The sequence below is a fragment of the Anas acuta genome, chromosome 6 (assembly GCF_963932015.1).
Source record: "Anas acuta chromosome 6, bAnaAcu1.1, whole genome shotgun sequence".
Lineage (NCBI taxonomy): Eukaryota > Metazoa > Chordata > Aves > Anseriformes > Anatidae > Anas > Anas acuta.
Genome location: NC_088984.1, coordinates 29,963,548 through 29,977,766, shown reverse-complemented (window position 1 = coordinate 29,977,766; position 14,219 = coordinate 29,963,548). Strand labels below are relative to the sequence as shown.

The 14,219-nt window shown below is 41.4% G+C and overlaps 1 protein-coding gene across 8 annotated transcripts in view; it reads right to left on the bottom strand.

Moving 5' to 3' along the window:
- The window catches only part of AGAP1 (ArfGAP with GTPase domain, ankyrin repeat and PH domain 1), a 347,733-nt gene that overhangs the window by 85,424 nt on the left and 248,090 nt on the right, over window positions 1-14,219 (bottom strand). For all 8 annotated transcript variants that reach the window (XM_068686209.1, XM_068686211.1, XM_068686210.1 and 5 more), the window contains one exon: window positions 1,988-2,149. In XM_068686209.1, the coding sequence (XP_068542310.1) occupies window positions 1,988-2,149 (162 nt within the window). The remainder of the gene's footprint in view (window positions 1-1,987; window positions 2,150-14,219) is intronic.

Sequence of the window (14,219 nt, the reverse complement as noted above, 5' to 3'; positions counted from 1 at the left end):
AACCACTGTGGCCCACCCAAGACAGCTTAAAACCACTCCGGCAGCTGTGAACCCCAAAGGGTGCCCATGGCAGAAGACATGCAGCACGATGGGGCAGGTCAATGGAAGCTAACATGCTAATGTCAAGATAGAGAGGCTGTAATAGCAGATGTCAGCACTCATGGCTACTTTTAAGAACCGCCCATGTAAGATTTGGTGTTGCTTATCATTTAGTCCTTGCCCTTCTGAAAGCATGTTTATCCCATTTATATGAAGTGAGGCAGTTTTGTAAAGTTATTGTAAAAGGATTTCAGACCAGCATGTTAAGATGCTGGAAGAGAAGGAGAAGAGCAAGAGAAAACAGACAGATAAAGGAGCCCCGTACTCCTCACTCCAATCAGAAGAGGGATTTCAGGGCAAGGTGCACAACAACTGCAAATCCCCGACTGCTTGCTGTGCTTCAAAAGTCTCCCTGCAGACCAGGACCACACAGGCTCAGGCTCCAGTGACTTGTGAAAATAAGCTCACCAGGAGAAAGAAAACATACATGCATTAACTACTTAGAAAGAGATTTTCAAAGGCTTTTGATACCCAGCTGGTCTTGATTCATATTGACTTCCACAAAATACTCGTGGACAAATGGTGAGTGCTCTGAAAAATCCCCTCTGTAACTTGCCATTGAGGTATGAAAATAAGTGGTGTAAAGGGGATTGTTAAAAAAAGGATAAATTAAAAATGGAAGTTTAAAATAAAATTTGGCTGCAGGCCATAACTAGGGGGAAACTAACAGTAAAGATAGTTAAATGACTGGAAAGAGAACACAACAGGAGCCATTATGAAAAAGGCTGTTTTTTTTAAAAAAAAAAAAGGATTTGTATAGATAGTTGAGGAAATAAATTCTGTATGTGATAGAAGTGCAATTGGGAAATTAAATAAATGGAAAATAAGGATGACTAAGTAGTAGTTAACATGCCCCTTCTCAGTTGTATACTATTATCACATCTATTTTTAATGCCTCTTCAGCTGTCTGCAATTGTCATCCTTTTTTCAGAACTTGTTCCAACACTCTTTGATACTGAATTTGCTGTTTTTTTATATTTTTTTATTTTTTATTTTTTTACTCTCCAATGCTTACAACCACATCTTTTTCTTACTTAACACTCCCCTTTTTCCAACAAGGTTATTCCATTGTCTCCCTTTTTCATCTCTCCTTATATGTTGACTCCCCAGTTTCTGAGCTTTCCAACTACCCTTGTTCATCTTTTTTTCTGGAGCTCTTTTGGCTGAATCCTAGCATGTTTCTTTTCTTCTTTTCTAAAGATACAAGCATGTTTTATATCATACCTGGCCACTGTACACATTGTTACTCCTTCAGAAAGGCATTGAACAGCTATAGCAGTGCTCATGTTGGAAATAGTAAGCTAAACTAAGGGAAAAAAAGAAGTTCTTTTTGGCTTTTGCTTTCTGGTTCTTATAAAAGAACCCAAACATTTAAACTCTCCCCTTTCCTTTTTATCCTCAAATAACATAATCTTTCCCTGAGCAGCTGAATATTCAAACAATAAGGGGCATCAGAAGCATTCACAATTCTAGAGCACAAGATGTGTCTAAGCAGAAGAGGTAACACTAGATTTAATAACACTGAGAAAATATACAAATTCTAATATGATGTATAGGCTACTGAGTGAATCTGACTTCTTTCATTTTAAACCTTACAAGTACGCCTGTACCTTACCTTTACCACTAATGATGCTCCATATCAGCCTGGGGAGACTTTTTTTTTAATTAAAAAAATTGGTTCCAAACATGTTTCAGACAGCAGAATTCGCTGTCATGCGACATATCACTGAGCTTCATCATTAGAAGATCCGTCTTTAATTTATCTGTTTAAATATAATTGTTTAACTTCTGTATGCAAAACCAACAACACAGTTGGGTCATACTTAACAATGCCCTTTGGAATAAATGACAAAATATTATCTAAATTCAGACCTTCCAGTAAGCTTACCTTCAGCTGTGCCTGAGATACCATCAGCTTTGAAATTGCTGGTGCTTTTCTTCCTGCGATGTTTCTTTCTGTTGGCATGAGGTGAAGGAGGCGGATCGAGTTTGGGGCTGGTTGTACTGGATATACTTGGGCTTGAACACACAGAATCTCCTAACCCAGTATCTGCAGTTTTGGAAAAAAAAAAAAAAAAAAAAAAAAAGGAAAAATACTGCATCACTTAAATTAATGATTCTAGTATCCAAGATATAACCCCTTACTATCTGTTAGCAGCTAACCTCTTGAGCTCTTTGACTTCCAGTGACTACAGGAGAACCTCTGACAATATCCATTACTTTTGCAAAAAGGTACAGATAAGCAACTTGGAAATCACTTTATTACTTTCAATTGCTCTTTCTTACAAAAATCTTACTAACCCTCAAATTTACTCATGTAGTGCTAGGACATTTTAATGGTACAGAGTCACCACAACAACCACTATATGCTCACTATCTGCTTCTGTTTAATATTAGAGACAGACACACAAAGATGAGGTGGTAGAAATAATCAAGGTGGAAAAATAACTCTCTTCTTCCATATGTGCAACTCATGTATGCGTGGTACAATTAATATTGTGTAGTAACAGGTCGCTTATTACATGCTCCCAATAAGCAAAAAAATCCACGTTCAGTAGCTTGTTTAGTTTCCCACTGTATTTTCTATGGTCATACAACATAGCACAGTTTTAAGACCTAATGACCAAGTAATTTTCACCCATCCCCACGAAGTAGCCCATACAACCAAATAAATATGAAAGGCTGATGATGCCTCGTGCTCATCAGCAGAGACCCGCAGTCGACTCCCTGGCCCATGTAATGGCTGGTAGTAATACACTATAGTAACACCTGAGTAGCACAAAATAAAATGACCTCCCTGGGGCCACAGCATGTCCCAGGACAAACTTGCTGTCCGATAACCAAGGAGTTTTCATCCACACAGACTGACTGAGATCTCTGTTGGATCTCACTGCAAAGGGCTGTAACAGGCACCAGCACCAGCAGACTCCCCCCATGCTGAGGACAGACAGATCAGTGGATCAAGCACTCCCTGCCACTCTGCTTGATATCAAAGTGACAAAGGAAGCGAAGGCCAACTCAGACAGGTCGTGCATTTTTAATAAACAACAAACCAATCTTCTCATTTCTTTGCCAGGATAAAACCCCAAAAGAACAAATCACCTGATATGCACTGGAACTGTGATCCTCAGCATCTCTTACCCACTAAGAACTCAAAAAAAAAATCTCAAAACCCACATATATCTTGATATGAACTGAAAGGACATTAAGAACAATTGCAAGAAACACAGCTAGTTCTCTCTCTTTTTCAGCCAAGAAACATCTAACAGCAATATTTAACAAAAATTTAGCAAATGAGGATGTGCTTCAAGTTTTAGTCACTGCCTGAGTTCTTTTACATAGCAAGTACTCAAGTAACCTTAATCTAGTATTTTTCCCCAAGGCTGGCAATGTGATTTTAGTTTAATAGCAAATGATTTTCTGGCTGTGATTAGTGCTAAACACATTTCAATATATATTAATTCCATGTAACTTCCTATACTTTACTTGAAGTGCTGGATATTATTTAAAGGGAAGCCTTCTCCAGAACCTTGGTTAGACACCAAACCAGGGCTGCACTTCAGATGAATTCATGTGTTACAAAAATGTCAAGTCAGAAACTATTTAAAAAGTAGATTTTCATGTTATTTTTTGAGTAGTTAAATCCCTGTACAAATGTCAATTTGGTAAAGAAACATTTTTTTATTTATTGTTCTAAAGTATATTTAATAGGTTTTACTAAAGTTGAGCTGCAAGTTACTGGTGCAGGACATATTATATAGTTAATTGGCTGTCAATGAGGCCCAAATCCAAATCCATCCATAGCCTTTATAGCAAGGATTTTTGTTTTTTTCCCCTATGCCTCCTATTCTGAAACCAATAACCAAGTATTCACCCACAAAAGGAAGTATATACCTGTACAGAAGATTTTTTTTTAAGTATTTGAACAAGACATGCTGAAAGCAGTTATCCTGCAAAGCTTTACCACCTCTCCAAGTGGAGAGGAAGGCAAACCCTGACAAGAATCCAAGCCCGTGCTCAGCATGCATTTGGCAAAGGGGCTACGGACACCTTTTACTCCCTGACACTGAAGGAAGGGGAGATTCACAAGAGGGTGACAGCAACACAGAGGCAGGAACAAGGACGCAAGTTCATTATTTCCAGGTCTAAATATTTTCCTCCAGTTAGAGACTTAGGAAGGCTTCCTACATTGGGCACATTAAAATAAAATAAAACAAAAATAAACACCAAACTTTACAGCAATGAAATGAAAATTCTCATACTGAGACAGGTCAGCTGCAGAGTTGGATGCTGCAAGGTGCTGCTCATCTGTGGTAGCAAACTCTGTGTCTCGTTGATTTTAATTTGCTTGCTAAACCAAGAAAAACACACCAGGACACGGCAATTCATAAATATCATGGACAAATCCCAGAGAGTATGCCAGCAAGAATGTAATACAATTTCTCAAAAATGCTTCACTTCACCCCCTCAGAAAATATGAGGAATGTAGCACACAGACAGGCCTCTAGTTCTCAGCTTTCACTTAAAAAAAAAAAAATATCCCATTTTACTCGGGGGAGAAAACATCCAAGAAAACTCATCTCTACCAGTCTCCCCCATGCCTTTCAAAAGGCTGCTCCCAAATATTGGAGCTGCATGCCTAGGTTTGCCAGTGCTCCCATCTGTGGGGCTGGAGTACGCACGCTGCGTTCATCGCCATACGACAGCCTGAACGTCAGTCACGATGCCCTGAGCAGGACCTGCGAAATGGAGAAGAAACCACACTGTGCCACAAATGACAGAGTGTATGTTTCAGTGCTCTTACAGGCACAATGGTTGAGAGCTTGTTGTAAGCTACAGTCAGATTTCCAAAAAAAAAAGGCAAATTCATAACAGCTCTGCGTACATCTGCAAGCCCTCCCAGTAGCACACAGAGGGGCATCCTCCAAAACCCTTCCTTGCTCAAAAACACTCATGTAAAGCTGTGTGCTTACTGCAGCTTAGTCCAATTTCCGGGCTATAAATTATGCAAACAAAGCCTGTTTATGAGCTCTGAAAAACGACGATGCTTATAAACGTGCAGTCCAACTACTCGCGCTGCGGACCTGAAGAATTACCCTACTACGGTAAATCCTCGTGCTCCGCAGCCCTTTCCAGGGAATAACAGCCTGGTAATAACCTGCTGTCCTTGGGTCACGCCGTGCTGACGGGAAGAGCCCGAGGTATTCCCTCCCCCTAACCAGGAGGGGAACGCATCGCCTGTATGCAGGTGCCGAGCTGATGCTGCTGGTGCACGAACGCCCCGCATTGCATCCCAGCTTCCCGGACCACCCTTTGGAGATGGGAGTTATTTAACATTCCACCAGCTTAAAATATGAGCAATCAAAACGTGCTAGGCTTACGCGCCGTGCTTTCCCATTTCCCACTACTTCTCTTGCCTGACAAGGTATTCTTCAAATTGAAAAGAGGGCTCCTGAAAGCCCTGCTTCGGAAAACTGTAAATGAGTTCAGGCTTCAGCCCGCTGAAAGCAATTTCATACTCCTGACTGAATACAAATAATGCATTTTATTTTGTATCAATTACCACGCGTGAGAACAGACGACCACTGCCGGCGCTATTAAATATAAAAAAAGGAAAAGAAAAAGGCACGCCAAATTAAAAAAGCAAGCGCCTCATTACTCCACATCTAAACCAGCTTTGACAGAGGCACGAGCACTCATAAGACGCGTCTCACTGGGCTGGGATGGGCTGTTTTGCAGCCATCCTGTACGTTCAATGTCAGCCATTAGTTCTTCCCAATCGGGCATCAATGTTCAACGCACACCCAAAAAAATATATAATACTAGCAATAATAATAACAATCTGCAGCCTCTCCGAGCTTCAATACTTGAAGTATGAGTCAAAGAAGCAGTTTCACTTTTCACTCGGGAAGCTGACAAGCATGACTAGAGGGGGAATAAAATAACATTCAGTTCGCATAAATATCAAGCAGGCTGCTTGAGACTGATGGGCCAGGAATGTATTCTTAGCCATCATTCTGGCAGACAGGCCCAAGGACACTCATAACTTATTTTACAATCATTTAGTTTCAGCTCAAGTGGAAAACGTGACAACTTATCTCTGCTGACAAGATGGCATATCGAACCTTACAATTAACTCTCCCACGATTATCTGCCCAGCCCATCATTAGCTTTGCAGTTTTTGATGGACTGTACGGGCAGCTTTACTCGATGATGGTCATCATCTGCAGGGTGTATGTCTGTATTATACAGCATTAAGGACAAATTCTCTCCTTGCCACGTAGCTGGGAGCCAGTTATGCCGACCAGCACACCCTCTGCTCCCGAACTGCCGTGCCAGGTTTGTAAATGACGTGCAGCAACACCGCTGAAGTGTCGTGTCCTGCAGGACGGCGCATGGCTGGGCTGCAGCCACCACCTGCAGAAGATGGCTGAGAAGGCATGGGGCCTCTCCCGTCCCTCCCCAGTGCCAAGCAGAGGGGCTGGAGCAGTTAACAAGGCTAACCTGTAAGAGCTGGTGTAGCAGAGGCCCTCGTGGTTCGCCTCTGCACGCTCGTGATGCCTTCAGGAAGGCACCGTGGCTTTCACATGCATGTTTGGTGACGTCCCATGCCAATAACAAAACAGGAGTTTCTAGCTTGACGCTCATGACACACCAACAGGCTTACACCAAAGAGTGGGAGACGTGATAAGCAAAATGCTATGACAAGGTTATGGGTGTTCATTCCAGAAAAAGTGGTAAAATAGTCAATGTACCATATACTGAGAGTAAGTCTACATCTATGCAAGCTATTCAAGGCCCTTTAAAAAAATTCAGTACCTCACTCCATGACCTGGAGCAACAAGTGAAGCTTGCTACCCTCAAGTTACCAAGAGATGGGATATCAAAAAAAGATTACTCTGTTGTCTGAGTGTGGATTTTTCTTTGTAAGAGCATGGCACGTGGTGTAAGGGTCTCCTTGTTCAAGCCTATCACTCATTTGGTAGAAATTACAAAACCAAAAAAAGCCAATGCAGCTGTTATTATGCAAACCAAGTTCCTTGCCTGCCTCTCTCCTAGATGCATTTTTTAATTATAGTCATAAAAGAAATTCCATTCAATTATGACAAATACTGGTAGGAGAAATGAGAGGCAGAAGGGAAGAAATACATTGTCTAAAACTACAATCCAGAATTATGAGATGGAACATTAAATGAAAAAAGAAATCAAGCAATCCTCGGCAGAGTCTCAAGGGCTGTGCTGTTGTACTGCACTTTATTTGCCATCTGAAACACGTTTGATAGCCTCTCTCAGTACTATACGATGTTTGTAAAAGTTAACATTCCGCAAAAATCCCACTTCTTATTCCCTTATAAGCTCTCCTCTGGGGAACACACTCCACAAACATCCCGAAGACAACTCCATTTGTGCTAAGGACATCGCAAGAGCCCTGCTGGATTTGAGAAGGGGGGGAAATTAGGAAGAAAAAGCAGGAGGGAGTGCCCCAAGCCAGGGCAAAAAGACGGGGGGGGACCTAAGTTTGAGGAAAACGGGCAACATAAATTGTACAGGAATAGCACAGCACAAAGGCTGAGCTGAGATACAAAAGTGTGCGAATGAAGCTTCGTCTTTGGCCCACGGCTCCTATTCTCTCTCTCTCACACACAACCTTTTCTCTCCTGTGTAACGATTTAAAGTGGAAACAAGGATATTCTGACCTTTTCTATCTTTGTGTCTTTTGATTTATTTTATATTTTTGTCAAATCACCTATTTACAAAAACTTGAAACAAACTCAACAGGTGATACTATTCTCCACAGACCAAAGTCAAGCTTGATCTGGTTTACATTTTTCTTGCATCTTCTTGTTAAAATTTTCCAACAGGCTTTCAAAGTGAAATTAGACTTTTTGTCAAGCCCAGCTCCCTAATGCGGCCTTATTCCCAAGAGGCTGGAGATTGATTAATTTGGGTTTTTGATTTTCCGAAGTGACAAGAAGTCAGACGTTACACAAAAGCAGGAACGGTGAATGGGATCAATTAAAGAGCAGAAGCAGCAACACAATTAACATCGCCAGGTTCAACAGAGAAAGAAAGCACTGATGACGAAAACAACAGCAACAGCTCTGGCTGCAGCAGGAATCTTTGCCACGACCCAAGGAAGGCTGAATCCAACGAGCGTGTTTCAGAACTTTTACTATGCTATTAGTGTTGAAATGAAATAAGCCAAAGATGTCGGTAGCTGGTGGACTGAATAATAAAAAAATAGCTGGACACTTTCATCTTCTACACATGTGTTTTAAATAGAGGCGAGAAAAGCAATCCTTTTATTTAAACGGGGAAGCAATAGACTAAAACCATCTGTAGTTGTATTTCAGACCTATTTCCCTGAGCTGAGATTTTTCTGGCTGTGAAATCCAATGCTCTACAGCTTCTCTTTACAGCTATTACCATAAATGTTCTATCAAGTTCTTTATATTCCTACTCTGCCTCAAACTGAAGTTAAAGGGATGCTGCAATTGCACAATGACTGCGTAAGGCTGGAGCCAGGCACGGATGTACAGGGCTGACATTAAAAACCTGTCAAAAGTGCAGCTCGGCAGAAGCCTGCAGACGATGATAAACACTTGTGAGTGGGGGAGACGGGGTGGCACGAGATTTTAGCATACGGGAAAAAATGCAAATATTTTTCCAGTACACCCAGCTCACACCTTCGGCAGAAACTGGGCACATTTGGTCATTGATTAGCTGGATTTAGCTCGGACATTCAAGCTATTGAGGGCTTAAATTAACCTGCTGCACTGAAAGAAATTAAAAGGAAGCTCTGAGCAGAACTGTGGGATGGAGATGAAAGAGCCTCAGGAGTATTCTCTTTCCACGGCGTCTACCATTTTTCCAGCCTTATGTCTAGAGCCTGTAAATCACAAAGCTATCCTGTCATGTACAGAAAGCCCCACTGAATGCCCAAGTTACCGTCTCCTTTCCTCTAATGGCAATTTCAATTAAATAAGAAAAACAAAGGTCCCTTCTTGACAAAAAAGATTTCCCTACTTTTGGAGGTTCTGGCTTTTGATACATCTTAGCATGCCTCAAGCAAAGCAGACCTGAAGGCATGTTTGGCATGAAAGGATCATTTCCACTTGGCAGCCTAATAAGGCACTTTGCGACAAGCAAGGGACATAATCCACAGACTTGAGAGAGAAAGTTAGTCTCATCACACTATGGCACATACATCGGAAGGACTGGCTTCAATAATTTCAAGGATAGTAAGACACTTGTTACAATCTTTCTTATCTGAAGGAAAGACAAAGTTACCTCTAGTTCACTTCCTACTAACATGCAATGTCTGGCCATCATAAAGGAGGCATGAAAGCAAAGAATACAACACAGTGTTTAAAAAAAAAAAAAGGAAAAAAAAAGAACGTTGCTCACTACATTTTCCCTCCTAAGGAGCAATGTATTACTGTGCTTGCAAAGCACATTTGCTCCCTAGAAATCTGCACGCTGCTAGCAAGAAAAGGGGAAACCACATCCAGTTAACTTCCTTTCAAAGCCATCTCACGAAGTGAGCTCCTTGTGTCCAGGAGAAGTTTATGACCTGATACAAGGAGAGGAAGCATCTTTCCCTAAGTGACCCCACTACGTTGCCAATGCGGTGAAGACTTGCCGTATGTATGCTGAATATGCCCTGTGGAAAGACCAAATGTGACGAGCTGTTTGGATATATAAGGACAACGAAATAGAAAAAGTCTTGGATGCCACCACGTCCCAAGGCAAAGCATCGTCCCAGCTCTCACTGAATGGATTTAGAGTCTAGATGTATAAGGGATGTCTGATTCTCTAGCTTTTGCTGGGCAGGCTCAGATCTGTGGAGAAGATGGATGTGATTCTTACATGGTGTCACCCTGAATTGCTACAGCAGCGTGGATGATGCTACAGGGATTGCTTCTCCCACCCGTCACCTTCATACAAAATGGAGAGGTGAGGAGCGTTACAAAATATAGCTGCCCTGGGGATTAGCTCATTCAGGTAACTAGCTCCTGGCCACCCCACTGACAAGGAAGGATGGATGGTCCTTCTGAGGGCAGACCATACGGCTGTGATTGGTTTTAGGGCAGAATCTCCTGTTTTGATCCCAGGACACGTGTTGGCTAGTCTCTCTGCCACTTGGTTTCGATGGCCTTGAAACCTCCGAAGCCAGGTAGATACTCAGCAACAATTACCAAGTGCTGTTTGTGGTACCTAGTGACCCCATCAAGACCATCCCAATTACCGGTGATTTGCAGGAAAATAAACACTTGGAGTACCGCTAAAAAAAATACATCCTGGTTGAGCAAGCTAGATAATGATTAAGTACATACTAGACTGTGTGAAAAAATACTAATTTATATCCTCAGACAAAATGATGTGAATAATAAATTCACCTCAACTACAAAGACGGGGTCAGAGCTCCGCCCTGATCTAACAATCAGCATTGTCTTCTGATTGCAAAAAACTTCATTCATCAACATTTTGCTTTGAAACAGAGCCTTGAGGTCTCAAGGCACTTGGAAAATAATGAATGTATGCCTTACTGAACCAATTTCTACTAAAATATTTACCTTGTGTGTCTTACTCTGCTTACGTTGAAACAAAGGAAGAACTGACTCTCTTCAAAGAAATGCTCAGAGCCAGAAGAAGAGCCATGTCTTCTGGCCCTAGCCTTATACTTTAACCTTCAGTCTGCATAACCTCTACATAACTTCAAGCATCAAAACCAGTCACTGGTAATTGAGAAGAGATCAGCAAACTCAACTGTCAGTCCACAGGACTTCTGTGACAAGCCCGAATATCAGCGTGTTGGAAAAGCCAAGAGACTTTTACTGTTGACATTTTCCACCTTAAGCTGGACAGCTGCCGTATTCTAAATAGAGAGCTAAGTACATCATGCTAGGTAGGAAAAGGCTACGGCTCTCCTGGTAATGCATGCCACAAGCATCAGAAAGGACAAGAAATAATGACAGCAACACCAACGATGCTCTGAAAGGCAAAAACAAACGTACTTTTACAACAGGCTGTAGCTGAAAAGGAAAACACATCTTGCTCTTCACATAAAACTACGTCCTTGTTCCCTTATATGTTTTCAGAGGATACAAATGTTATTGACAAACTTTTTTTTTATTATTATTATTTATTTTTAATTTTATCAAGCACTGCTTCCAGCTTTTTCCAGCTCTTTTGAGAGTTTAGGATAACTGAAGTCAAGGCCCTCTTTTGGTCTCCCAATATCCATGCCTCAGAAAAGTCACTCACAAACAGCCTCAACTGACAGACCTGTAAACTGGATACTCCTCATCAGTGCGGACTGTGGGTGGCACACACCATCACTGAATTAAGGGATTAGATCAACTGTAACAAATGAACAGCCCGCAGACTTGAAAGGAGATGCTCTTCCACCTGCAGGAAGTCCGAGCCTCCGTGCTTCAGCTGTCCCCCAACAATCAGCAGGTTGTGAAGGGGATGTGTATCAGATTTAACAGAGGCTTCTTTCACTCCTTGATCCGTACATACTGTGAAGAAGCTTTGAAGTGTTGGATTCCATAGGTAAAGTATACACAACATCCCCGTACCCAGTGCTCTGTGATCTGGACTGGAAAGAAACCGAGACTGCAAACAGACATGCTTGATGAGGCAAGCACTCATGTTAATTGGAACAGAAACTTCATTAAGCCTGAGAAGAAATAAAAGCATCTTCTGAGTTTCTTGCACACACTTCATCCAGATACTGGCAAAACAAAGCACTGTGCTTCTGGACATACATTAAACAAGAAGTCTAATTACTACAAGCAGCTGTTTCAACTTCAAAAGTATGGACACAAAAAAATCTGAAATTGTGAATTACTTCAATTGTAGCTATATGTAACCTTTTACCTTCTCAACCTTGTGTTTAGAACATTACTAAGCTTTACCTAAATTTAAAATTTGTTTTACTGTTATGATATAAATTTAGATGATAAAAATTTAGATAAAACTGAATGGTTAAGAAAAATAAAAGCGTTCTAATCTGGGTATTTTACTCATTTCCCCTATTAAGTCTTAATTAAAAGGTCCTAAAATACGGGAAGTGTTATGTCTTTCCCATAGGTTGGCCTGAGAACATCTCTCTCTGACTTTTTTTTGGTGGAAAATAATATAAAGTTATTTTTGTAAGTTCATAAGCTCCTGTAGGATATTGTGTGAATCATGCTTGTGCACTTATTTCCTTGCAATTATAATTTATCAAGATATATCACTCCCGAATGTGTACAGGCATCCTTAAATCAAATGCAGCTCTTCGACTTTTAATAGCTCGTGCCAAAAGATCTGTCCTCCTGCTGCTGCTGGATGTAGTCAATGTGTTGATGCCTCTGTCACTATTACAGTGCTCTAAGACCACAGGTCACATTTATTTCTGAGATACTGGGAAAAACAATCACAGCTGATAGTATATCTCACACCATCTGGTGACTCACCTGCCAAGAAAGATCACAGCAAAACTCATTCCAGAACTACAAACATTTAAGATTAAAGCAATCTTAAACAAGAAACAACAACAACAAAAAATATATCTGAAAGATTAAACTCCCTCTTTATACAAATGAGATTACAGGACTGCTTTCCTGATGAAGAACTCATCTTGTACAGGGGCACAGTCATCTGCAGCATTAACCCTCCCTTCTGACAGATACTAATACAGAGAAACAGAGAACTGAGTATATTTTACAGACTTTTATGTGCTGGATCTGCCAAACATCAAGCATCTGCGCTACAGACAACCAGTTTGTAGATGCTGTTAGACGAGGAGGCAGCTGTGGAGACACACATTTAAACACAACCTGAAGGTAAAAGTGCCACATGTTTCCAGTGATATCAGTGCCAGGTATCCCCTTTCCTTTCTTTTTAAGTGCTGGCTTTTGGGGATGATTACATCCCATGAGTGGTAGTGCATCACACTAACCCCGCACCTGAAAGGTCAGAAATGTGCAGCATTCTCCGAGGCTGGAGCTTAAAGCCTGATCAAGAGCACGTTCGCTGTTCTCCCAACCCTGCCAGGCTAAAGTTTATGCTCCATAAGAAACAGAACTGCTTTGGTTTGAGGTTTGTTTGTTTTTTTTCCTCTTGGGTGGGGAGTGTCTGGGGACAAAAAGAGAAGGTGCGACAACCAAACCCAGCCACAGGCAGAAAAAGCACAGATTCATTGAACAAAGCTGGACAATCGCGTCAGATTAATCAACATCAGCAACCAGATTTTTTCCCCTCCCATTAGGTGGAACATGCCGTACACATTCCTATTTCTGTTTAAATTCTAAGCTAAACTAAATGCAAAATATGCATTTAAGCATCCATAAGTAAATGTCGGGAAAAGCAAAGCTTTATAGTTCCACTCACAAAGTTAATTTAGTCACATAAACAATTTATTGACAGACATTTGGCACTTCAGGCTGTGAACAAGATTAAGATGAGCATGAGGTTGCCAATGTCAAATTATCTGAAGATGAAAACTCACATTTCTTGCCATTGTGGAACCAAGCACAGGATGTAATTGAAACATGCAACAATTCTTTATGTTTTAATTGGGGGTGGGAGGAGCTTGGAAAGAAGATGATCTTAAACAAGAAAAGCAGATGGTTTTCTGGAGAGCTGCAGAACTGTAAAAATCCATATAACGTAACGCAGTATTTAACCAGCACTGCTAAGGAAGTATAGAAATATTTAGTTCAAACCCAAAGTTGTGCAGAAATGCCCATGCTCCCAAAACCCTTCTTAAACTAAAACTTCAGTGCAGCTCAGTTTAAGCCTTTCACGAGCAGCAGCTCACTGCCGATGACTCAAAGCATTAGCACCATCTCTACCCCTTCATCACGGATACAAGGACCAAGGAACTGCTCTCATGTATTTCATCCTTTCAGCTCGTCTTGCAGTAATACATTCTGTGCTGGATGTGGAGTCCAGTGGGACCCAATGGCAACAGTTCGCCTGCAGTTTGAGGTCCATTGAACTGCAGCCCCAGCCTGGATAACCTGGCAAAAAAAAGGCATGCTGAGAGCAGAAAGCAAGCCAGCAGTGTTTGAACCCCCGTTGCACCAGAGGAGTGGATTGCAGAGGTTTTACCTCTTTTGCCTGCA